At 36.4% G+C, this 27963-nt stretch overlaps 1 protein-coding gene across 2 annotated transcripts in view; it reads left to right on the top strand.

Moving 5' to 3' along the window:
* The window catches only part of LOC137234606 (uncharacterized), a 66386-nt gene extending 40031 nt beyond the window's left edge, over nucleotides 1-26355 (top strand). Inside the window, exons 2-4 of one of the 2 annotated variants that reach the window (XM_067758064.1) lie at nucleotides 17772-17986; nucleotides 18059-18336; nucleotides 23259-26355. In XM_067758064.1, coding sequence (XP_067614165.1) covers nucleotides 17772-17986; nucleotides 18059-18240 — 397 coding nt within the window. In that variant the 3' untranslated portion in view covers nucleotides 18241-18336; nucleotides 23259-26355. Of the gene's footprint in view, nucleotides 1-17771; nucleotides 18337-23258 lie in introns of both variants that reach the window. The other variant, XM_067758061.1, reaches the window with a different exon arrangement.
* Nucleotides 26356-27963: the final 1608 nt, after the last annotated feature.

Raw genomic sequence — 27963 nt, 5'->3', positions numbered from 1 at the left:
TTTGTCCTACCTGATGTGTTTTGCACTGAAAGAAATGGGGCTAGTTAAATCAAAAAATCGGTTCTGTTGTTCTTGACTTAACGGAGATTCTGTGAATTGATCGAATTATGTTTAATTCGACCGAGTTCTTTGCCAAACGAACAAATTAGTTTAGTCATTTCAACAGAAGAGAAATTGTCGCTCTTAAGTTAACAAAATTCTGTAAAATTTACAGATTCCTGGTCAATTTAACTGATTTTTCTGTTTACACAACTGATCTTACAGGTCATTTCAACAGCGATCAACAGTCAATACATGAGCAAATTTCAAAGAGAATTTTACGCTCACGGCGCTCTCTACTTTGTACTTATGACGACGGTGCCACTTGTTTAAAAAAAAAATAAGAAAACCACCAAATCGAAAAAATACACAAAATGGTAAAACAACAAAAACTAGTTTTTCAGTTATCAATACAAAACGAAAAACCCTTTTTTGAATTTAATGTGTAAAAAATTATGAAATACCAGGACACCTATTTATCGGGTACAATTTTGCAAATTCTCCTCCAAGCGAAATGCAAAATTGCGCCCTCTTGTTGCAAAAATTTTGTTTAAACGAACAGGATTTTTCCAAAGTTAGTAACATTTTGTTCAAGTTTTTACGAATTTTCACTCACGCGAACGAATTTAATAAGATAATAAAGAACAGCGGGGTCGCCCCTCGGCAGTGTTTGGCCAGCGCTCCGAGTGTATTTCTGCCATGAAAAGCTCTCAGTGAAAACTCATCTACCTTGCAGATGCCGTTCGGAGTCGACATAAAGCATGTAGGTCCCGTCCGGCCAATTTGTAGAGAAAATTGAGAAGAGCACGACGCAAATTGGAGGAGAAGCTTGCCCTTAGATCTCTTCGGAGGTTATAGCGCCTTACATTTATTTATTTATTTATGTATATGGCAACATAGGTATTTTCGTACAAACCTGTCGCAAAAACTTTTTTGTTCATTTGACTACTAAAACGGTCAATTACGAATCAACGATTTGTGCGCAGTTGATTCAATATCTTGTCGCGATGGATAAAAATTAACAGAAATTTCGGTTGAATTGACCCGTATTTCGGTTGATTTTACCAGTCCTTTTTCTTTCAGTGTGGTTGCACTTACTCCATATTATATTCCCTCTTCATTGATTGTGGTATCAGACGCGCTTTCGATATTTAGCAGTAAGAAGTGTTCACTTCAGCCTTAAAACCTTCCCACTTCCGCCTTTTGGCCTTTCTTTCTTGCTTCTTACTAGGCGTCTCTTCTTGCTCTCAGGATCCATTACTCAAGGTCCTGTGTTCATATCCCACGATAAGAATCGCGGGGCTGCTCCGCGGCGATGGTTTTTCTTACAGATATCTTTCGGAGTCGACATAAAATATGTAGGTTCTGACGCTTTGTAGCAAAAAACAAATGTATTATTATTATTTCAACCAGTACTACTTGTCCCGTTGTAACCCTATAGGATTCTCATCAGCGTGATTGCGACATATGTTCTTACTTCTCTGTTAATCGTTTGCTAAAAGATTTCTCTGAGCGTGGATCAATTTGATCGCTCATTTTTTGAGCGAGCGATCGACAGGTAGACCAATTGAAACCAAAGACAGTTAATATTTCAGGTATATTGAAAATGGTGAGTTTCGGCATATGACATATTACATAAAACCCAAACATGGTGAATCCGGTCCTGTAGCCGTATATATAAACATCCAACTTTGTAGCAAATGTTAACACACCAAATACTCGTAAATTATGTTTTAATAATTTGTCGCCTCGCGGTCATTGAACTTCGAAGTTGTTTGACTAGCACGTGCTTGTGATTCTGTGTCATAAAAACTCCCAACGAATAAGGAGACTTTATATACAAATGTATACATAGATGGTGCTTGCTGTAGCATAGTGTGAGGTTTTTAGCTCAAGCCCAATTTTTCTATGAAAATTTAAGTGGGACACCCTTCTGGTTTTTATTTCAATAGCGGTCTGTCATAAGCTATGGTCGACATACGCACTGAGTTTTATATACACTGGTATTGAATTTTCGGTCCCCCACTAAAGAACGCTGCACACGAGAGAAATCTCGGCCTAAAACTCGTACAAGTTAAATTCGAAAAAAATAACAATAGTACGACATCCATGCTTACATACATATTTTCATTGGATCTAAGATTTTAGGTGGCAAAATGAATACCTAATTAGCAGAAAGAAACTTAAAAAAGAATTCCAATCTGAATAGTAAATATTATCACAGTTGTCTGGATCATTATATAATACTGTTACGAATATTAGCAACACTAAGGGGTACTGTCATCTCTAAGCCGATGCTAGGCAGTGACTTGCATGCACATCAATAATTCAATCATTATGTCTACACATATGTACATACACGCAGCGGAGAAGCAACGCACAACCACATGCATAAATCTGAGATGCACCCAAAAGTATGCAATTATAATTGTGTTCACACATACACGCGCATATGAGAAGTTAAAACGTAGTAATTTTATAGCTGATGGCCAACTAGTAGATTCTGGAAATGGAAGCGCCTAGAAGATGCGAACGAGAAATCACAGAGTATAAAAAGGCAGCAACAGTGGATACAACAACAAAAATTGAAGAGAAAAACGAAACATCACAGACAGTTACCAGCACAGACTTGAACATGATATTGGCTGCAATATCTGCACAAACATCGACAGTAACATCAATGTCGACGCAAATAGCATCCCAACTGGAATCACAGGATACACGTATAACATCGAAGATTGAAGCACAAGAAACGCGTATTTCAGAAATGTCGACACAGATTACATCCAAGATGGAAACTCAACTGGAAGAACAGAAGACATATATGGCATCCCAACTGGAATCGCAGGAGACACGCATAACATCCAAGATGGAAGAACAAGAGGAGCGCATATCATTGCAGGTGGACAAATGTCTTCGCAGTTAGAAGCACAGGAAGCAAGGGTAACATCAAAGCTGGAAGAACAGGATGCAAAAAATTGCTCAATTTCAGGCAGAAGTCGATGATTTGAAGGGTCGTATGGAGCAGTTACAACTAAATCGCCCAGCTGTTTCAGCGAGTAATCCGAAAGTAAAAACACCATCCTTTGACGGTTCTGTTCCTTTCCAGGTCTTTAAGCTACAGTTTGAGAAGACCGCAGCAGTGAACAACTGGAATGCTGAAGCTAAAGTTGCAGCTCTATTCGTAGCATTGATGGGGCCAGCAGCCGAAATCCTACAGATCAAATTAATAAAATTCATCCTGTAGATTAACACGGTAGTATGATTGACATGCATTATCTCTTTTCAACAACGCAATGAGAAGCTGCCTATAAGCTGCTTAGTCTGAATTTGAAATTCTTCCTTAGAAGACTTCATTTTAGTTCTTGTTTTCGAGATATCCTTTTTCGGCTACATTCAATGCGTAATTTTGCCATGAAAACAAATTTGAGTTTAAAATCTAAATATAACTTTTGAACTCCAAATCAATTCAAAGAAATATGTGTAGCACACTTTCAGGCAGGCTTTCTCATACAGAGTTTGTAATTGTGTAGCAGATAGAGTAGTCGATAAGAGGAACTATTCTTATCTTAAATATTTCGTTTTATAAGTTTAAAATAAAATAATTTAAAAAATTTTTTTAAGTTAAACGGTTTTATTGAAAACAATACTGAAATGAAATAATAATAATAATACTAAAAGCTAGAAAATAATTAGGTAGGTCCTAGGTACTAGTCATCACACTCCCCATCAATCTAGGGCGTTGATCAGACAATTAAATAAAAGCGCTGGACGCGTCAAATTTCTATTGATAGTCATAAGTAAGACCAACTGAACTTAATAAGGTTATGCTACGCCTAACAGTTTTAGAAATTTCACGCGCCCAACGCTTTTATTTAATTGTCTGATCAACGCCCTAGATTGATGGGGAGTGTGATGACTAGTACCTAGGACCAACCTAATTATTTTCTAGCTTTTAGTATTATTATTATTTCATTTCAGTATTGTTTTCAATAAAACCGTTTAACTTAAAAAATTTTTTTAAATTATTTTATTTTAAACTTATAAAACGAAATATTTAAGATAAGAATAGTTCCTCTTATCGACTACTCTATCTGCTACACAATTACAAACTGTTTAGGCCGACAGCCCAAACTCCAAACATAAAAGGTCGCCCTCGCATTTTTCTTATATTGGTTAACAGTGCCAGTCAAATTGTTTATGTTAACCATACAAATGAACATCGCTGGAATAAATAAACAGTTTAACTGGCAAGCGGTATTGACCTGTTATGTTCCTTTACTTCACTTGTTTTCACATATCAAGGAGAAAGGACGTATCCCGCCGCAGTTTCCAGCTTCAACCAAAAGGTAACCTAAAAATAGATATATAATTAATTTTTGTGCACAATCTTTATTTCGAATAAAGATATTATATATAATTAAAATTCTAATACCAAACTTTTTCTTCTTTTCTACATTAAATCTTGACCGGCACCATCCCTGAGCTGTGGCCCGGCCAAGACATTGGTCCTTAATCCGTTTTTTCATCAAAGCGACCAGTTTGGCATCAACAGCACGAGTGTTTAAATATTATTAAAGCGACCATTTTGCGAACCAACCACAGGAATTCAAATTTTGTTGTACTTGCGACCAATTTTGAGGGTATTCCAGAAGCAGTTTTTTATTTGTGGGGAATTAAAAGCGACCATTGGCAGCAGCAACAACACAGCAATTTATAAAAGCCATTTGTTTATATATTATTTCATCCACTTCATCAGGACACATCTACAAATATAAAGGTACGTGGTTATTTCAGTGAGCACATTAGTTAATGAATTAAAAATTAGTGAAACTGAAAAGTGCGCGAGTGACTTGTGAAACAAAAGCAAAATTAAATTTGATTTGTACAAATAGCCTTTTTGACCATCAAATATTGCTTGCCGCCGACGGTAAATAATGTTTGACACGGCTTAAGGGTCTTCGCTGTTGCATTATTGCACACAAATATTTGTACAAACAGTGTTTGGGAATAACTTAATAGAAAAGTGCAAGTAATTTTTCAAATTTAATTAATTCAATTTACATTTATATGACTCGCACTTCTCTGTTATTAACAGCCCACAACAACAACACTGCACTGTGTAATTAACCTCACTTTGGGTTTGGTTCATCACAGTTGAATTTGAGAAAAATTAATTTCACAAAAGTCACTCGGTTTTTAATTAAATTCACTTGTTTAAAACAAATAAAATATAATTTGAGCGTTTATTTAGTGGACGGAACATTTTTCCTCCAACTTTGCTCAGTTGATTCGCTTGCGTTTGATTTAAATCAGGGATGCACCTTAACGTTAAGCTAATCGTTTATCAAAAAATTTCCACCGTTTCCGTTGAAACACTTCGAAATATTATCGATAAAGAAATTATCAAGATAAATTGTATCTCGTTTTTAACCGAAACGAAAAGCTTTCGTTAACGTTAAAACCGTTAACAAAAACGTGATACTTTATGTTTGAATTGTGCTGGCAATGCTATAGCCATGGTGAAGCCGTAAGGTGGTAACAACAAGCGCACATACACACACAAACTCCATGTAATTTGTTTGTGTAATTCGTTGGTGGTAACGTCAAAAATACTCTGAGAAATGTTCGTACTGTCAAAATTCATGAGAAAAGTTGCAATCAGCTTGGCTAATGCTTTCACCATTAATGACTCCGCCATCAATCAGCTTTGCCAGCATAGTTTGAAATTAATAATCAACATAAACGATTTGATTTCGTTTTGATATGGCAGAAAACGAAACGAAATCATTTCGTTAATTTGACGTTCTTAACGTTAATAAACGAAACGAAATGACTTTGTTTCGTTTATTAACGTTAATTACCGTAACGAAATGATATCGGTTCGTTGGTTAAGCATGCCTGATTTAAATATACTGTGCTACATACATATATACACGCACACGTACATAAGTATAGTTGGTTGGCGAGCAATTACTTTTGGTTCTAACACGTATATTTATACGTATATATATATTTATTTCATACAGTCCACTGGTTTTATCACTCTTAAAATTATTAAATTTGAGTTTACTTGTTTCAAAATAAATATTTACGTTTGTTATTTTTACACAAAATTTGTCAGAAATTAATTTAATTTGTTGGGTTGATTTTGTTGGTGGAAAGCGTTTTCTAATTTTTATATTAGCAAATTGGGTAATTCCACAGATTCTGTCTCTGTAATTTTTTTTTTTTTGAAAAATCAATTGCTTCGATTTTTTTAAATTTTCAATATGGAAGCATATAACCGCTTAGTCGACACAATTATTGAGTTCGACATCGAATTTTTAAGCATAGCCACTAGCGAACACTCCAAAAATTCGCTGAAAATTCAGCAGCAGGAGTTGAAATCGATGTGGGAAAAAGCTAAAGGAGCCTTTGATGCGTTACTACAATCAGAAAATATATCTGAGAAGAATGTTACGGCAATTAGAAAAAAAAAATAAGTCGTGCTATACTGTTTTTGTGCGGTGTATGACAAAAATAAATGACCTGGCAGAAAAACTTGAAAAGGCAGAGAAGGAAAACGATGCTGCCTTCACGCCACACAATTTGCATTTAGCACCTTGTGATACTGATATATTCAAAGGTGATTATTTGTCATGGCCAACTTTTCATGACATGTTCACGGCCATTTATATTCTAAATAAAAGCCTGTCGCCAGTACAAAAATTATATTATCTCATACAAAAAAACCAAGGTGAAGCCAGAGAAATCGTTAAGAAATGCGAATTGACGAATGATGGTTTTGATATAGCTTGGAAAAATTTGTGCGACAGGTATGAAAATAAAAGAATATTAGTCAACACCCAATTAAAGATTCTTTTCAACCTTCAATCAGTCGAAACTGAATGCGGTAATTCAATAAAAAGATTACAAAGGGACATAAATAATTGCATATCCTCGTTAGTAAGTCATCATATTGACATATCTAATTGGGATCCAATTATTACATACTTATGTTCAACTAAGCTTCCTGATGTGACCCTTTCGCTATGGGAACAGTCCGTAGAACACAAGACAGAAACTTCCAAGTGGGCGGATATGGACCGATTTCTGACAAATCGTTTTCAAACGTTAGAATCAGTCTCTGGTTTAAGAGGTACAAAGAGTACAAAACCTCAAAAGGTACAAAACTCAAAGCAGGCCTCTGAACATCCCCCAAAGAAACTTGGCGCTTTCCAAGCAAGTGTAGCTAAAGGCACGTGTAAAATGTGTCAAAGCAATGTTCACAAAATTTATGCGTGTTCAAAGTTCAAAAATTTGAACCCGAATGAAAGACTTGCTTTCATGAAAAGAAATAACTTCTGCCTAAACTGTCTGTCATCGGGGCATTCAGTGTCCAAATGCACAAGTGCGCACAATTGCAGCAACTGCCATTTAAGACATAATACCCTTCTGCGTTTACGGACAAGTAAGGCAAAACCTACACAGGCTAATAATTCTGCAGATTTATCGGATGAGCAACCGTGCACTTCAAGGCAAGCTCAATCTAAAAATGAATCTGCAAAACAAAAAAAGCAGCAAAATAAAACTACTGTAAAATCTAATTTTTTTAATACCAGTAAAGGGGTTCTACTAGGCACAGCTCGCGTCACCATTCATTATAATGGTACAGATTTTTCGGCCAGAGCTCTCATAGATTCGGGATCTGAATGCTCTTTTATCACTGAAAGACTCAGACGAAGAATCAACCTGCCAACTCGAAAGATGCATGCTCAAGTTTCGGGTATCAATAATTCAGTTTCTGCGCAGGTAAAAGAGGCATGCGCCATTCAGTTGCGGTCCCCAGTTGACCCACTAATTTCTATTGACGCTTTAGTTCTAGTTCTACCACATTTGACAGGTAATTTGCCAACATGCGATGTTAGTGCATTAACACAACAAGCATTCCCTGATCTAGTGCTTGCGGATAAACGTTTCTTCGTGAATGAGCCAGTTGATCTTGTTCTGGGCGGGGATATTTATCCGCAAATCATATTAGACGGTATGAAAAAAAATATTCTTAGCACTCTTTTAGCTCAAGAAACTGTCTTTGGTTGGATACTGACTGGTCGTGCTGATGCAGCCAGTCCAACCAATCATAATCGGGTATCCTTTTACAATGAAGTGGCTTTAGACAAGCAGCTAAGGTCATTTTGGGAGCTCGAATACACGCCGAAAGCTAAAGCCTCCACATTAGAAGATACATTTTGTGAGGAATTGTATCAACGTACAACGCAGCGGAATTCTGACGGAAGATACATGGTGTCGCTTCCGTTCAGGTCAGAATTCCCAGGAGAGATAAATCTAGGTCCATCATTAAGAATAGCGTGCTCTCAATTCTATAAAAATGAAACCCGACTTAGAAAAAATCTCGATTTACAGAAGGAGTACAATAGAGTCATACTAGAATACGAGACTATGGGGCATATGTCAAAATTAGATTCAATTCAATCGGCCAATGCGGTCGATAATTACTATTTACCACATCATGCAGTAATAAAAGAAGAAAGCATCTCTACCAAAGTTAGAGTTGTTTTCAATGCTTCATCACGCTCTTCGAATGGTGTCAGCCTGAACGATGTTCTTCTTCCTGGTCCTGTGCTTCAGGCTGATCTACCAACATTAATTCTTCGCTGGCGAATTTTCAGATACGTCTTCAATAGCGATATTGAGAAGATGTATAGGCAAATCCTAGTAGATCATAATCATACAAGATACCAAAGAATAGTTTTCCGCTCAAGTCCAGATGATCAAATCAGTCTGTATGAGCTCAAAACAGTGACATTTGGTATCAATTGTGCTCCTTATCTAGCAATAAGGACTTTACTTAAACTGGCTGATGATTCCGAAAAATCTCATCCAATCGGTTCAAATATCCTACGAAAAAATATGTATGTCGACGACGTTCTTTCGGGAGGGCATACTATTGCATCTGCGATCAGAGCAAGAGATGAAATTTCCAGGGTTTTAAGTTCAGCTGGTTTTCCATTACGAAAATGGACTTCAAATTCCAGTAAAATATTACAGGGTATTCCCAAAGCTCATCTACTGAGAGAAGATTTCTTAGAATTTGAAGACTCAAGTAGTGTAAAGGCGCTCGGTATTACTTCATAGCAAACCCTATAGAAGAAAACACCGAGCCCACAAAAAGAGCGATACTATCTACTATCGCAAAACTCTTTGACCCATTAGGGTGGCTAGCTCCAACAATTATCGTGGCAAAAATGATCATGCAAAATATCTGGTTAGAGGGTACTGGCTGGGATGAAACCGTTTCGTCTTCAACATTAGACAGGTAGAAAAATTTTACCAATACGTACAAGGAGATCGACAAAATACGAATACCGCGATGGGTAGCCTTTTCTCCAACAGAAAAGGTGGAAATCCACGGGTTCTGCGACGCCTCCGAGAAAGCGTATGGTGCAGCCGTGTATTTGAGAGTGGAAACCAACGACGGCATATTTGTGAATCTGCTTTTGGCAAAAACAAGAGTAGCTCCAGTCAAAACCGTCTCACTTCCTCGATTGGAACTTTGCGGAGCTGTATTATTAGCGGAGATAACCGAATCTATATGCGCTCACCTTGATTTAGGTCAACAAAACATTCACCTGTGGACAGATTCGACAATCGTGCTGGCTTGGATACGAAAACCTCCGTGCTCATGGTCAACTTTCGTTGCGCATCGAATTACAAAAATCGTCGACAAAGTTGGAAGTTCATCGTGGTATCATGTGGATTCAGGTACAAACCCAGCAGATTTAGCCAGTAGAGGAATACTAGCCGAGGATTTAGTCAACAACTCTCTGTGGTGGCAGGGTCCTTCTTGGCTCCAAGAAGAGAAGGAAAAGTGGCCAACACAAGATTTGGATTTTAACACGAATATTGAAGAAAAACGAGTACAAGCACATGCAACCGCAATTTCAAGCAATATTAATGATATTCTCGATAGGTTTTCGAATCTTCCTAGGGCTTTAAGAGTTATCTCATATATACTCAGGTTTTTTCATAGAACGCATTCTAAAACGAAAGATTGTAGTCAACCTGAGTATTATTTAATTTCCTCAGATGAAATTAAAACTACAACAACCCGTTTAATAAAACTTGCTCAGAAGCAATATTACGGATCAGAAATTTCAAGTTTGCAATCCAAAACACCAATTGGATCTAAAAGCGAAATACTTTCGCTCACTCCATATCTTGATGAAGACGAAGTAGTGAAAACGGGTGGACGACTTGGTGCATCCAAAGATACTACCGAATCTGAACGCCATCCCATAATACTTCCGTACAATTGTAGGTTTACACGTCTGTATGTTCAGTTTGTCCATGAAATGTCTCTCAATGGTGAAAACCAATTAATGCTGCGCATCATTAGAACTCAATACTGGATTCCAAAAGTTAAAACCATGATACGATCCGTAATTCATAATTGTAAGATCTGCACGATCATCAAGAAACGATCGCAAAATCAGCTCATGGGAATTCTACCTCAAGAACGCACCAAATTTTCGCGTGCATTTACCAATACAGGGGTAGATTTCGCAGGGCCTTTCGATATTAAGAGTTACAGTGGGCGCGGGTGTCGTACCTCAAAGGGTTACGTTTGTCTGTTCGTTTGCTTTTCTACTAAGGCCATACATTTAGAAGCCACTAGTGATTTGAGCACTTCCTCGTTTCTAGCCGCTTTTTCAAGATTCGTAGCTAGACGAGGATGTCCAAGAAACATTTATTCGGACAATGGAACAAATTTTGTCGGTGCATCACGTGCATTAAAAACTGAATTTAAGGAATTTCTTGCCGATGCAAGAAACCAAACCCTGTCAAAATATTCCCATCAGGCATTAAATTGGCATTTCATACCAGCAGGAGCTCCACACATGGGAGGACTATGGGAAGCGGGAGTGAAAAGCTTTAAAAACCACCTCAAAAAAGTGGCCTTAAACAACAAATTCACTTTTGAGGAATTTAACACATTGTTATGTAGAATTGAGTCGTGTCTCAATTCTCGCCCTCTTAGCCCCGCTTCAAATGAACCATCTGACCTTGAGCCTCTAACACCAGGACACTTTCTGATTGGAGGACACCTATTAGCACCAGCGGAAATCAGCGTTGATGAAAATACTGCCTCAATAGTCAATCGCTGGCAGAAACTCAAGGCATTCCATCAAAACTTCTGCAGAAGATGGAAATCAGAATATCTTTCGGAACTACAGAAACGGATAAAATGGAAGCATCCTAAATCAAATATGCAAGTCGGAGATATGGTGGTTATACGGGAAGACAATCTTCCTCCCAACGAATGGAGATTGGGGCGTGTGATAAGGTTACACCCTGGTTCAGACAACCGGGTGCGCGTTGTGGACATAAGAACTGAAAGGGGGCAAGTAACAAGACCACTTGTCAAACTAATATTACTACCACCCTATACCACGGAAACCGAAAACAAGTCAGACCCTAATCTTCAGCAGAAACCCTACAATTGGAGTTACAAAATCTCCACACAACAGCAAAACTTCTCCTAACCAAAACGAAGCAACTTCAACAAAGTCACAGTGGAAACAAAAATTTCTTTTTTTTGATGCAGCCTAATGTTCCATATGTACACAATGGCTATGTGCATTGGACAGCATGGGAAAAAAAAATTCGGGTCAGCTTAAGCAATAAAAAAAAAAAAGTTCGTGGTGTCGCAAACCACATACCTATTAAATAATGAAATTTCCCTCAAATAATTATTTTCCTTGTTCTTTCGCCTAGTGCATTATATATAGGGGTCCTCACATAAACATAATTTTTTTGTTTTTGTTACGAAGAAACGAAAAAAAGGATAGTACAATGGCAAAGGCAACGTTACTTAAATTTAACAAAGCGCTGCCAATTCCATTGCATACACCCGTTTTTATCAAAATAAAAATAAAAACAAAAATAAAATAAGTAAAAAACAAAAATTACGGAAATACAAATTTTTCAATTAAGGACACCCTAATATAATGCACGGCACATAGCACAATTCCTTTTTACTTTTCGAAGTAAAAAGTTTAAATAGTAAACAAAAAAGGAACAAACAATTTTCTAGCAACAAAAAAAAAAACAGAGGAGAAATTTCGGGTTGCTCGGTTCACCCTAATGCAACATATTGCAATTAAGTTTTTGCTTTTCGAAGCAAAAACCAACACAAAAAAACAGTTAAAAGAAAAAAAATTTTTTCTTTCACAATAAAAAAAAAAAAAAAAAACCACTGCAAATCCTACCACACATGTCGTCACTCCACGATCGCATGATTTTATTGCGAATCGTATCGACATCAAACACAATTACACACTTTTTCACACAACTTGTTGCTCTGCTTATTGGAGGATTTTTACATGACCTTTCATAGGTCTTTATTATCACATTCTTTTTTTCCTCTTTTTATACTTTGCAACATGTATATATTGTACATATGTATATTTTGTTTCACTAAACCACTTCACAAACACGAAATAAACACAAAATTTTCGCGATTTACATTTTCGCCCGCACGCGCACTATTTTTCTTGCAATTACAATTATATTGCAATCACAAAACCGAAATCACACGCGCCACGTTTTTTTTTCGTTTTTCGTTTTCATTAATTAATCCGGAACTGAAGTTAGTGAAACATGCAATATATCGATATTGCAGACAATCGATACTCTAGTAAGGTAGCATAAGGGTGTTGAAACATCATCAATGATCCGTAAGGCTGCATGCATCACATATGGAAAAGCATGACGTAGACATTTACATTTTTGAGAAACGAGTTAGTAATCAAAAATAAATGCTATAAATGCTGGGAAATATATAAATGAGACATTGTATTAGAAAATCTTTCCTGTTAATGTTTGGTTTAGCGTTGATTCTGTCTTGAGGGTCCGAGGGTATCATTTGCAAAACAAATGAATATCAATTATTCTACAATACGATACATCCATAGCGGATTTATGTATCACCAGTTTTACCCTGCTTCCACCAACAACCCCTTATAAGTTGAAGTCTACAATTACCTTGTCAGAATTGCTCGCCAACCGAAATACGCACGCTACGTCGATGAAATTAGAACAACTCATTTTCCTTTTCAGAAAAATGACGCGATTCACTGCAATTCGCAAAACATCTGAGGCTAAGGGGTTCTCTTTGGCCTGCCGCTTATGCGAAAAGAAGCACCCACTTAGGGTGTGTCCGATATTCCGCGATAGTACGCCGGAAAGAAGGTGGTATTTCGTAATCAAAAAACGCTATTGCACCAACTGCCTATCTTCTTTGCATAGTGCCGCATACTGCACACATGAGGGGAGGTGCAAGAAGTGCGAAGACGACCACCACACCATGCTGCACATTGAGGACGTGCAGGAGACGACGCGGTGGCAACGCAATCCCTGGAGACGCAGCAGGCCACAAAGAACCACCGAGGAAAGCGACACCCTCTCCATAATTGCATCGGAGGTCGAAACAGAGTCCTCTGGAGCGGAAACGTCCGCTTTCCGCCCGGAGGTCTCACGTGGAGTGGAATCATCGGCATTCCACCCACCTTCTACGAGCGGATAGGAAATGAAAACTTTCCAACCGCGCCGTTTTCGACCTATGCTTCGACATGAGGTGATCGCGAGCGGATTGGAAATGCAAACTTTCCAACCGCAGAAGAATAGCTACCAAGGGAAAAGCAAAAGGAATCGACGCAAGCAGCAAGCGCATCATAGTCGCGCCGCAAGGAGAGTGGAATCACCTGCATTCCACCTCCATCCAACGAGTGCCTTCCGGGCTGGGACGGTTGTCAGCCCACGTGCGCCGCCGCAGCTGATCCAGTGCCTCACGTCGGTTGCACCTACGGCCGTTGTTAAGATTGAGTCGGGTGGACGCTTGCACCTGGTTCGAGCTATACTCGATCCATGCGCTGCGACGTCCATCATCGCGGAAGAGCTCATCCGCCGACTCGGCCTTGATGTGACGATTCTGGGGGATCGGCGTGGGTGCTTCATCAAGCTGCGGGGCAAGCATGGGCAGACGGCAACCGTCACCACTTATGCCGTGGCGTTGCCTCATTTCCGGAGGCAAACCCCACTAACGAGCCTGGACGCAACGGTAGCCACACCATATGCCAACATCAGGCTCGCAGACCCGCGGTTCTACGTCGCCGCCCCAGTCCAATTGGTGCTCGGTGCCGACGTGGTCCCAAAGGTTATGCTGGGCGCCATACCAGCCGGAACTTTGGGGCCCCTGTTGGCACAGAACACCATCTTTGGCTGGGTATTGTCTGGCGCCTGCTAAATTGATTTATATATATATTAATTGCGTTACTATTACTATACTATACTTTTCTTACACAAAAAAAACATAATTGAATTTATAGTAAATTTGAATACTTTTATATATATACTTTTTACAAAAAAAATGAATTTTAAATACTGCTTATGCATACACATAAGCAATGACGTATTTTATACATAAATGTATGAAATTTGAAAATAAATGTGCCACTGAATTAGAACCATGTGTACCTTCATTTATTATTTTACAATTTTCTCCTTTAGGTGGCTCAAGCGGAACTTAAGCTGAAAATAGTTGTAAACTTAATTTAAGCAAATTCTGCGAACCAGCGGCGGAATATGTCCAAATAGATCTTGCGTGTCGCAAGGGGGCCGGCATGTTTAGGCCGACAGCCCAAACTCCAAACATAAAAGGCCGCCCTCGCATTTTTCTTATATTGGTTAACAGTGCCAGTCAAATTGTTTATGTTAACCATACAAATGAACATCGCTGGAATAAATAAACAGTTTAACTGGCAAGCGGTATTGACCTGTTATGTTCTTTTACTTCACTTGTTTTCACACATCAAGGAGAAAGGACGTATCCCGCCGCAGTTTCCAGCTTCAACCAAAAGGTAACCTAAAAATAGATATATAATTAATTTTTGTGCACAATCTTTATTTCGAATAAAGATATTATATTTAATTAATTCTAATACCAAACTTTTCCTTCTTTTCTACATTAAATCTTGACCGGCACCATCCCTGAGCTGTGGCCCGGCCAAGACATTGTTGCTGTGAGAAAGCCTGCCTGAAAGTGTGCTACACATATTGCTTTGAATTGATTGTGAGTTCAAAAGTTATATTTAGATTTTAAACGCAAATTTGTTTTCATGGCAAAATTAAGCATTGAATGTAGCCGAAAAAGGATATCTCGAAAACAAGAACTAAAATGAAGTTTTGTAAGGAGGAAGTAAAAAATTCAGACTAAGCAGCTTATAGGCAGCATCTCATTGCGCTGTTGAAAAGGGATAATGCATGTCAATCATACTACCGTGTTAATCTACAGGATGAATTTTATTAATTTAATCTGTAGGATTTCGGCTGCTAGCCCCTTCAATGCTACGAATAGATCTGCAACTTTATCTTCAGCATTCCAGTTGTCACTGCTGCGGTCTTCTCAAACTGTAGCTTAAAGACCTGGAAAGGAACAGAACCGTCAAGGGATGGTGTTTTTACCTTTGGATTACTCGCTGAAACAGCTGGGCGATTTAGTTGTAACTGCTCCATACGACCCTTCAAATCATCGACTTCTGCCTGAAATTGAGAGATTTTTTGCATCCTGCGCTTCCAGCTTTGATGTTACCCTTGCTTCCTGTGCTTCTAACTGCGAAGACATTTGTAACACCTGCAATGATAACGCCATCTCTAAGCCGATGCTAAACATTGACTTGCATGCACATCCATAAATCAATCATTATGTATCTACACAAACGAATCAATAAATTATGTCTACACATATGTACGTACACGCATGGAGAAGCAGTGCACAAACACATGCATATATCTTATCTGAGATGCTCCCGAAAGTATGCAATTGTAATTGTGGAAGTGTCGCTCACAAATACGCGCGCATATGAGAAGCTGTATACGTGCATCTGTAGTTATAATTATATGGCAGTAACTAAGTAAATTATGGAAGCGCCTAGAAGATGCAACGAGGAAATCACAGAGTATAAAAGCACCAAAGGTAGAGGCGCTAGAATCAGTTTTGATTAAGACGCTATATGGCGAGCAATAGCAGTATTATTTATTGCGAAGTGCTTTAATAAAGGCCATTTTTCCATTATTCAATATTGGAGTTATTTATCCAACAGTTTAGTGATTCGAACCTTAGTAAAAGATTTTAAATAAGCGGAATTGCAAGTAAATTCGTTACAGTATGTAATATTTGTTCCAAATATGAGCCAAATCGGACATCATAGGTCGCTTTTTATTCATGTGTGTATTATGTGTTCCAAATATGGACCAAATCGGACCACAAATACGATTTTTGTGAATATCTCGATCCTTGCGCCACCTAGCGCATTGTCATCGGGTTATGAACTATTATTGCATTGTCATCGGGTTCTGAACTATATTCCAAGTTTCAAGCTTGTAGCTTATTGGGAAGGTACTTAAATTTTAATTACAAAATTCGTTCACAACGGTCGTGCAGCCGTACAGCATGTCAAGTCAACCTAAATAAAACCGTATAAAAACAAATGAATGAAAGGCGCGATAACCTCCGATGAGATTTAAGGCCGAGGTTCTCTTCCAATGTGCGTCGTGCTCCTTTTAATTTTTCTTACAAATTGGCATGACGCGACCTACTTGTTTTATGCCGACTCCGAACGGCATCTGCAAGGGAGATAAGTTTTCACTTAGAGTTTTTTCATGGCAGAAATACACTCGGAGTGCTTGCCAAACACTGCCGAGGGGTGACCCCGCTTAGAAAAATTTTCTTCTAATTGAAAAAACTTGTTTCTAAAATTTTGATGTTGCTTTGCCCGGGGTGTGAATTTTATTTTTATTTCGTACAGTCATGGTTTGCTGAACCCTCCCTTCATGTAGTTATTAAGTGCCTAAGTGCCAAAAAGAAGACTTGAAGAGCGATATCTCAAATCGCAAAATGTAAAACTAGATTTTCAAGGAAAATATTTGACTTTTTGAATTTTATATGTTGTTTTCTAATAAAAAGTGGTTTTCGTGACGAAAAAGCGTAGTAAATATAGCAGAAAAATATGTTTTTAGCACTTTCAAGTACACATATCTCGAAAACCAGAACCAATTTAAAAATGTTGCCACCGGATTAACATTCAGTGTACGGAAGCCCCTTGGAAAATAGTGGCTCATTTCTAGGTCGAAAATTTGGCAGCCTGCGTTATAATTGTGATGATAAAATCGAATGTTGTCTGGGCATTGGTGTTGGGAAATGATCATATGATCTTTCGGATGATCTGATATAATGATATGATCTTGTTATAAAAAAAAAATAAAAAAATCTTGTTATAATGCATGGATAAATAGACTAAAAAAGGACAATACGAAGTACTTTCTGTGTTCAGGTTCGTCGGGAAGAACTGTTGGAGGCAGACTTGATTTTCCTTTGGGTTCCCAATTCGCGTCAGCTGTTACTGCGAACAATGCCAAAAGTGTACGAATATCGGTTAAGGTTCACAATGTGATGTGTAATGGACGGCAAATTCGCTGTGTATAAAGCAGCGGACCCATCGAAAAATGAATGTTACAATAAATCTTTTTTTTTTTACAAAACACAACAGTCGCATAATTTTATCTTGTGTCATTATTAAATTTGAATAAATACATTTGAATCAAGTTAATTTAACCACACATTTTTAACGATCAAGTTCTAATTGATTTCTATATTTTTCACATTTTTACAGATTTTCCATAAATTTTGCTAATGAACCCTACGAACATCCACAGTCTATAACATATCACTTCAAATGGGATATAGCAAACAAAATAATTATAGAGGACTATAAGGAAAATGGACAATGGATAGATTACAAAGAAACATACCTTGCTGAATTTGATGGTCGGTCTAAAAATCTCATATTGCCTACTAATAAAGCTAATAGTCATAGTTTGAGCGAAGGTTTTGCAAATAATAGCTCAGCAATTAACAAAACGGACATATCTATAAATGCCAATTCGTATTTCCTTTTAGGGCCCGAATTTGATTTAGAATTCTCATTCCAAGATGATGGTATTTATGTGTACTTGGTACTTGATGATAACAGAAATAATTTGGCAATGTTTCAATCAAAAAACGATTATCAATACATTCAATCAATACAAGTATGGGGTGATGTAAATAAAATTAGTCAATTATCATTCACTTATAATTGAACGCCTCAAAACAAAACCATTCAACCAAACGGATTATCATTCTTTTTAAAAAGGAAGCGCCGTAAGATAACTGATCGAATAACGTTTAGAAAAAATGTTAGTAAAATTTTGATTGAAAGCATGATTTCATTATTTTCTTATTTGAGTTCGAATTTTAATGCATTAGTGCTTTGTTTCTTAACTGGGTTATTTATTTTGCGTTTCCGAAAGTAAAAAAAACTATTTTTATACTCAGTTGAGCAGAGCTCACAGAGTATATTAAGTTTGATTGGATAACGGTTGGTTGTACATATATAAAGGAATCGAGATAGATATAGACTTCCATATATCAAAATAATCAGGATCGAAAAAAAATTTGATTGAGCCATGTCCGTCCGTCCGTCCGTTAACACGATAACTTGAGTAAATTTTGAGGTATGTTGAAATTTGGTATGGAGGTTCCTGAGCACTCATCTCAGATCGCTATTTAAAACGAACGATGTCGGACTATAACCACGCCCACTTTTTCGATATCGAAAATTTCGAAAAACCGAAAAAGTGCGATAATTCATTACAAAAGACCGATAAAGCGACGAAACTTGGTAGATGAGTTGAACTTATGACGCAAAATAGAAAATTAGTAAAATCTTGGACAATGGGCGTGGCACCGCCCACTTTTAAAAGAAGGTAATTTAAAACTTTTGCAAGCTGTAATTTGGCAGTCGTTGAAGATATCATGATGACATTTGGCAGGAACGTTACTCTTATTACTATATGTACGCTTAATAAAAATTAGCAAAATCGGAGAAGGACCACGCTCACTTTTAAAAAAAAATTTTTTTTAAAGTAAAATTTTAACAAAAAATTTAATATCTTTACAGTATATAAGTAAATTATGTCAAGATTCAACTCCAGTAATGATATGGTGCAACAAAATACAAAAATAAAAGAAAATTTTAAAATGGGCGTGGCTCCGCCCTTTTTCATTTAATTTGTCTAGGATACTTTTAACGCCATAAGTCGAACAAAAATTAACCAATCCTTTTGAAATTTGGTAGGGGCATAGACTTTATGGCGCTAACTGTTTTCTGTGAAAATGGGCGAAATCGGTTGATGTCACGCCCAGTTTTTATACACAGTCGTCCGTCTGTCCTTCCGCATGGCCGTTAACACGATAACTTGAGCAAAAATCGATATATCTTTACTAAACTCAGTTCACGTACTTATCTGAACTCACTTTATCTTGGCATGAAAAATGAACGAAATCCGACCATGACCACGCCCACTTTTTCGGTATCGAAAATTACGAAAAATGAAAAAAATGCCATAATTCTATACCAAATACGAAAAAAAGGGATGAAATATGGTAAGGTAATTGGATTGCTTTATTGACGCGAAATATAACTTTAGAAAAAACTTTATAAAATGGTTGTGACACCTACCATATTAAGTAGAAGAAAATGAAAAAGTTCTGCAGGGCGAAATAAAAAACCCTTAAAATCTTGGCAGGTATTACATATATAAATAAATTAAAGGTATCCAACAGATGATGTTCTGGGTCACCCTGGTCCACATTTTGGTCGATATCTGGAAAACGCCTTCACATATACAACTACCACCACTCCCTTTTAAAACTCTCATTAATACCTTTAATTTGATACCCATATCGTACAAACGAATTCTAGAGTCACCCCTGGCCCACCTTTATGGCGATATTTCGAAAAGGCGAACACCTATAGAACGAAGGCCCACTCCCTTTTAAAAATACTCATTAACACCTTTCATTTGATACCCATATCGTACAAACAAAGTCTAGAGTCACCCCTGGTCCAGAAAGGCCCACTCCCTCTTAAAATACTCATTAACTCCTTTCGTTTGATACCCATATTGCACAAACGAATTCTAGAGTCACCCCTGGCCCACCTTTATGGCGATATCTCGAAACGGCGTCCACCTATGGAACTAAGGATTACTCCCTTTTAAAATACTCATTAACACCTTTCATTTTCATTTGATACCCATATCGTACAAACGCATTCTAGAGTCACACCTGGTCCATCTTTATGGCGATATCTCGAAAAGGCGTCCACCTATAGAACTAAGGCCCACTCCCTCTTAAAATACTCATTAACTCCTTTCGTTTGATACCCATATTGCACAAACGAATTCTAGAGTCACCCCTGGTCCACCTTTATGGCGATATCTCGAAAAGGGGTCCGCCTATAGAACTAAGCCCCACGCCCTTTTAAAATAATCATTAACACCTTTCATTTGATACCCATATCATACAAACAAATTCTAAAGTCACCCCTGGTCCACCTTTATGGCGATATCTCGAAAAGGCGAACACCTATAAAACGAAGGCCCACTCCCTCTTAAAATACTCATTAACTCCTTTCGTTTGATACCCATATTGCAGAAACGAATTCTAGAGTCACCCCTGGTCCACCTTTATTGCGATATCTCGAAAAGGGGTCCACCTATAGAACTAAGCCCCACGCCCTTTTAAAAATACTCATTAACACCTTTCATTTGATACCCATATCGTACAAACAAAGTCTAGAGTCACCCCTGGTCCACCTTTATTGCGATACCTCGAAAATGCGTCCACCTATAGAACTATGGCCCACTCCCTCTTAAAATACTCATTAACTCCTTTCGTTTGATACCCATATTGCACAAACGAATTCTAGAGTCACCCCTGGTCCACCTTTATTGCGATATCTCGAAAAGGGGTCCACCTATAGAACTAAGCCCCACGCTATTTTAAAATAATCATTAACACCTTTCATTTGATACCCATATCATACAAACAAATTCTAAAGTCACCCCTGGTCCACCTTTATGGCGATATCTCGAAAAGGCGAACACCTATAAAACGAAGGCCCACTCCCTTTTAAAATGCTCATTAACACCTTTCATTTGATACCCATATCGTACAAACGCATTCTAGAGTCACCCCTGGTCCATCTTTACGGCGATATCTCGAAAAGGCGTCCATCTATAGAACTTAGGTCCACGCCCTTTTAAAATACTCATTAATACCTTTCATTTGATACCCATATCGTACAAACGCATTCTAGAGTCAACCCTGATCCACCTTTATGGCTATATCCCTAAATGGCGTCCACCTATAGAACTATGGCCCACTCCCTCATAAAATACTCTTTAATGCCTTTCATTTGATACACATGTCATACAAACACATTCCAGGGTTTCCCTCGGTTCATTTTCCTACATGGTTATTTTCCCTTATGTTGTCACCATAGCTCTCAACTGAGTATGTAATGTTCGGTTACACCCGAACTTAACCTTCCTTACTTGTTTGTCATTATATTTTAATATTTTCCACTTACTCTTTATTCACTAAAAATGTTAACAAAATTTATTATCGGATGTACCAAAGTTGTCTACCTTTTTATTGGTGTCTTGACGTCTCAGGAGCCGACCTTTTTCATATTAATAACAGAGTATCATTAAAGCAGGCACCTTTGGTGTTATTTCACAGCAATTAGAAACGGAGACATACACTCCATGTATCTGCTTTTTCAGGGCAGATTTTCGCCCTGACCAATTTTAATTTCTCTAAATGTCTCCGATTCATTTCTTTGGAGCGATATAACCCCTGAAAGATTTAGCCCTAATTGGAATTAAGAGCAGCAAAAACCACAAACCCCATTGATGAGACGATGTCAGCTCTTAAACTAACTATGTAACTATGTATATTAGGGCGGGAAAAATTGGGAAAAAAACTTCAGGTGCACATCCAGTTTCTGAATCTATGGGTCATATTGAGTAATATTGTCCATGGGACCATAGGTCTGAAACTAATTTCGAGCCTCCCTAATTTTGTTAGAAAATTTTATATCCCAATCCGAATCAGAATTTGACATTTCTTTTCACGTATTTTATTTGTGAGAGCCGCTATTCTGATTGGGATATAAAATTTTCTAACAAAATTAGAGAGGGTCGAAATTCATTTCAGACCTATGGTCCCATGGACAATATTACTCAGTATGAACCATAGATTCAAAAACTGGATGTGCCTTTTCAATTTTCAATAATAAATTTTACCCACCCTAATGTATATAGTAAATTTATGACTCATCACGTCATATCATAGTAAGTCAAGTTATATATTATCAGAACATGGATACCAAACAAGATATTTTTTATAGTTTTTCTGTTCGACTCTGTAAATAATTTTTTTGCTATGTATGGTTATAATTGCAGCACATTCTTGCGATTCATTAACTTGCGATCACTTTACTTATCGAATTATTTTGGCAGAATATAGAGTGTAGATCTTATACTACAACTTTTTTAGGACAGGGCTGAATATATGTGACCCGGTCTATGAAAATGTGGCTTATGACTCAAAAAAGAAATTGCGAGAAACAGCTGTTTTTTTAGTCATAAGCCACCTTTTCATAGAATGGGTCACATATGCCTAAATCAACATAATCACAACAACCTTGTGCTCGTGAACTAAAAAACTTTTCGTAAAATTTGTATTAATACTATGCAAGAAGGTTTTTCATAACTGAATTAGAAAAGCGATATTTCAATAGTTGATATCTCACATCGTACCACATTGTATCAACAGATAACATATGTATGATATCTTGTCATAGCTGAAGAACTGATGTCATGTCGTGACCACCAGATGGCATATGATATTTTATCAACGCGATTTGAGTAGATGTTTCCGTGACTTATCATAGCTAAAGACATGGACTTAACAAGTTAGATCTTGTGTGATATCATCTCTTCGCTCCCTTATTAACTGCATTTTTTTTTATCTCCTCGCCAAGTGCTTCTCGCTTTTGACAGATGACGTCAATGTTTGGTTTAGAAGTTTGCTATCGCTCAAAGTGATTGTCCCAATAGAAGAATTCATTGTAAAAACGCACTTATCGTTTCGGAAACACAAAATGTTTAACCGTTTCAGTTTTAAATATTCATTATTTTGATTTGTTTTATGGATTTCGCCCAACGAATACTTTAATAAAATTAATTCCTTTTTATCTAAATTTTAGAAATGTCACATGATCAGAACATAGCAGCGTCTAAACGAAAACGAGAACTCCTTTTTCAAGTACACTTACTGCAACTACATAAAAATATCTTTATTTATTAATAGGAATGAATATGCAAGTACCATGCATGCGATTTTTTTGCCCAACCTTACTTGCATTTTATAGTAAGTACATGCAGATTCGAAAGCTTACTTTTATGCCATTGTTGATAGCGTTCTAGCCCCCTTCAAAAGCATTGCGACAGAGAGTTTTTTTGAAAAAGTATAAAAATACTATATTTTAAAATTTTTGAGCTGAAGGCCAATTTAAATAAAAACACAACTGTTCGATCGAACATATTTATATGATCCCGAAGATGGCTTTAGAATAAAGCCGAAATATCGACAAGAATAAATTATACAACTATAATACAAAAAGTTGTGTTTTTATTTAAATTGGCCTTCAGCTCAAAAATTTTAAAATATATTATTTAATATAAAGGCTATTAATTCTTATCAAAATGTATAAAAATACTACTGCATCAGCATTAAACTACTCGCATCAGCTTCCTCGCTGCAGCTTTTATTTATTTTTTATTTATTAAGGTCTAATTAAATTAAACATGAGCCACAAGTATTATTATAAGCATTATAACTATAATATATTTATTGCTCAAATAATGCACAAAAAATGCTAGAATACCAAAGAATATAAAGTAAAAGATTATAATATATATATAAATTATAATTAAAAATCTATATTTTTAAGAGAACATAATGATAAAAAAAAGCTAAAATCTAAGTAAGGCCTACTTGCAGAACAGAGAGTTAACTTTTTATCTTAGAGTTAACCTGAAATAAGGGGTTAAACTCATACATTTTTTGACAATTTTTTTGAAATTAACTCAGAGTTAAAAAAAAGACTTGCCGTTATGCAAGTGGGCCCAAATGAAGCAAGTAGCTCGGGAAATTATTAGCACAGCAACAAAATATACGCGTAGAAGAGTCTTCTGCCATCTTAATAGGTTGAGAGCAACGTTCACAGACTAAAGGGCCAATTAAACTTCCTTAACCCTAACGCCATAGTCGAAACCATACCCATATCCATAACCATCTCCAATGTGATCGATTAATGGTGCCTTAACCTAAAAATCGTGAAAATTTCATAAAAATGAAGAAAACGCAAAAAATTACAAACATATTCCACAAAAAAAGTCTCTTAGACATAAAGTATCCAAAACAATGAATAAAATCTACAAAAAGTTATTAAATTCACCAACTCAAATATTTTTAGGTTATGGATATGGCGAGAAACCAAAAACCAATTGGTTGGTATGGTATGGTTATGGCGTTAACGTTATGGTATGGCACCATTAATCGATTACATTGATTTCCATAAGGTTATAAGTCACCATTAATTGGCCCTTAAAGTCCTTGCCAAAGCATTTCTCGATTATTTCTTGGACCCTAGAAGAAATGGCCAAGAAATCATTGCAGGCTTCAATTGATGCACGCATTACGTATTTCGAAAGTAGTTTTATAAAGAACACGAATAAAAAAAGAAGAAAATAGATACTTTCAAATAAAAGAACTTCAAGTTTGGCTTGAACCACAACAAAATGTGCACAAAGACAGGAGTAAAATTTTTAATATCAGCCTTCAGACGATTGTTATTAGGTTCAAAACGCATCTTTTGATAAATCTCAACATTTTTGAACGTCTTTTAACAAAGTCTCCGGTTGTTAAGTATAAGCACTCTCGCTTTAAGTGCAAAATCCGATATAATTTCATATGTAAAATATATCGCATTTCTGGTATGGTTTGAAGAATTAATAATACTAGTTATTATTTTGATAATTTGTTTTGAATTTTAAAGTAAAATTTTAGGGGCGATTTTGCAAAAAAAAGTTTGTGTTAGTTGAGTGCTGCCAACTCTCATAGAACTGATCCGGATCGTTCCAGTGAAATTTCATCGCGATCCAAAACGTCCTAACCATAACCATACCATAGAAAATCAATTGGTTCTTGGCTTTTCGCCGTGTCCATAACATATGCATATTTGAATTGCTAAATTTATTAACTTTTCGAAAGTTTGATTTTTTGTTTTTAATACGTTTTGACTACGAGGCTTATTATATGTGCAATTTGTTAGTAGTTTATTGCATTTTCTGTTTTTTTATATAAAATTATCAAATTTTCTAGGTTAAGACACTAATAACCGATGATTAAGGAAAAATGTGGTTATAACTAAGTGGCTATGAATATGACAAACTTGGTCAGGGCCTTAATTGACGCAAGTGTTTGTATGTTTTTAGGTAAACGTTTTAGTGTTTAAATTTAAATGCGATTTTAAAAGCTAAAAATTTAAATTTAAGTTTAAAACTCAAAAATATGCTCGCCAAGGCAAAGCACCTTTTCACATCCACAGGCTACTTGCTTGGTCTCATGAATACTCTTCTTAGCTTTGTTATTCGTGACAAGATTTAATACAAAAAAATATGTAAAATGATTAACTTTATTTAAGCTGTATGGTTAAATTGAAAGTAGTGGTGGGATTATATTCAAATAATAAAATTATTTGTTTCAAATAATTTGAATAATATTTGTTCGAATTTAGGAACAAACTCACCCGGCAACTCTGGTTTTGTTAAGAAATAATTATAACTGTTTGTGCATTGTTTCTTAATTTTGTTTATTAGTAAAGAATTGTGTCAATGTACATACATATATAAATGTATATGTATTTCAATCGACTAGGATAAGTAGGTATTTTTTGAAAACCGTTATTCTAATAGCGCGGTGTGAATATAAAGTTCGAATAAATATTATTCGAATTACGAATATCTGTCGAACAAAAGACTTTATTGTTTACATATTTTTTATTCGAATAGTCCCACCCCTAATTGAAACACAATATTCTGACTACCAAAAAAATTTGATTTGGGTCATTCTTATATAAAATGTACTAAACACATATGTACAAGATATGTTAAACTTTGCTTAATAAAATTGATGAATATTTTGGCATGTATAAAATACACGTAAATGTATTACTTTTAATTATTTATCATTCGTTATTTATAACATACATCCTGCAATGCAGTGTGTTCACACTTAAGTATTTGATTATTATTTTTAAGTTTTTTATAAGAAAATATACATACTTTCAACAAAAATAAAAATAAATAGTCTAGTCCTTGAAGTGTTTATGTTTTTGTTTCCACAACTCTTCGAAATTTTTGGGTCTATGGCGCAACAAAGCCTCCTATGCTTTTAGATTAAGCCCAGCATATTTTTCCGATAACATCGGTAGCGTCTCCGATTCGCTTTCGAATCAGTTTTGATTTTTATAAGGTGAAAAGGACTGTCTACAAAAACTGACTAAAAGGCCAATTAATGGTGACTTATAACCATAAAACCATAACCAGATAAAACAGCTGATCGAACCTACCTTATGGAAATCAATGTAATCGATTAAATGCCAAATTAAACTTCCTTAACCCTAACGCCATAGTCGTAACCATACCCATATCCATAACCATCTCAATGTGATCGATTAATGGTGCCTTAACCTAAAAATCGTGAAAATTTTATAAAAATGAATAAAACGCAAAAATTACAAACAAAAAATAAGTCTCTTAGTCATAACGTATCCAAAAAAATGAAGAAAATCTACAAAAAGTTATTAAATTCACCAAATCAAATATTTTTAGGTTATGGATATGGCGAGAAACCAAAAACCAATTGGTTGGCTATGGTATGGTTAAGGCGTTAGCGTTATGGTATGGCACCATTAATCGATTGCATTGATTTCCATAAGGTAGGTTCGATCAGCTGTTTTATCTGGTTATGGTTATATGGTTATAGGTCACCATTAATTACACCTTCAGGCTTCGTAGTAAATGCCCGTAAACTTAACAAATTCTAGTGAAACAGCTTAAAATAATTTTGTGTTGAACACATTTAGGCGCTTAAAGGTATTACAAATTTGTTTAGGGTAGCTTTTTAATGGGGAAACTAAAAATATATATATCCATTGGGTTGGGTCGATTTGTATGGACGAAAGTTAACCTATATCACGCCATCGATTTTTCGATAGGATTTGGGCTCAGAAAAAAAAGTTTCATGCATACCCAAAAAAATAATTTACGAGCCTGCGAAAAAAGTCGATTTTTCGACCAAAATTCTTCTAAATCTCCATAAAAGATTTTTTTTTTTTCAAGAACTGCATTTACAAATTTTGCATTTGCCAATTGACACGAAAAAATACATAAACAATGATTTGGAGCCTTGAAAATAAAAAAAATGCATAAAAATCGAAAAAATCTATGAAATTTCGCAGGCTGGAAAATTATTTTTCCTGAGCCCAAATCCTATCGAAACATCGATGGCGCGATATCGGTTAATAAATCAACCCAGTCTAATATCCATGTTTGATTTAATTGTGTATGCATTTGCTTACAGCAAATGGCCCTCAAACTTCTTACTTTTGTGTTAAGTTTTGTTAAGTTAATCTATCAATCATTGTTACGAATTTAGTGAAATTAGTAGATGACATCACTGATCCTCTTCACAACGGCCTTCCCAACTGCACCAAAATTTAGATGGAACACCTTTCCACCGGTGAGGGTTGCATAGCAGTACCAAACCTCCCTGCCGGAAACCTTCCGAATTTTTGTTCTCGTCGTACCTGTGTTTCCTCTTACTACTCATTATCCTGGTTCGTT

This window comes from Eurosta solidaginis, chromosome 1 (genome assembly GCF_040869045.1).
Source record: "Eurosta solidaginis isolate ZX-2024a chromosome 1, ASM4086904v1, whole genome shotgun sequence".
Classification (NCBI taxonomy): domain Eukaryota; kingdom Metazoa; phylum Arthropoda; class Insecta; order Diptera; family Tephritidae; genus Eurosta; species Eurosta solidaginis.
This window is presented reverse-complemented; position numbering and strand designations above follow the sequence as displayed.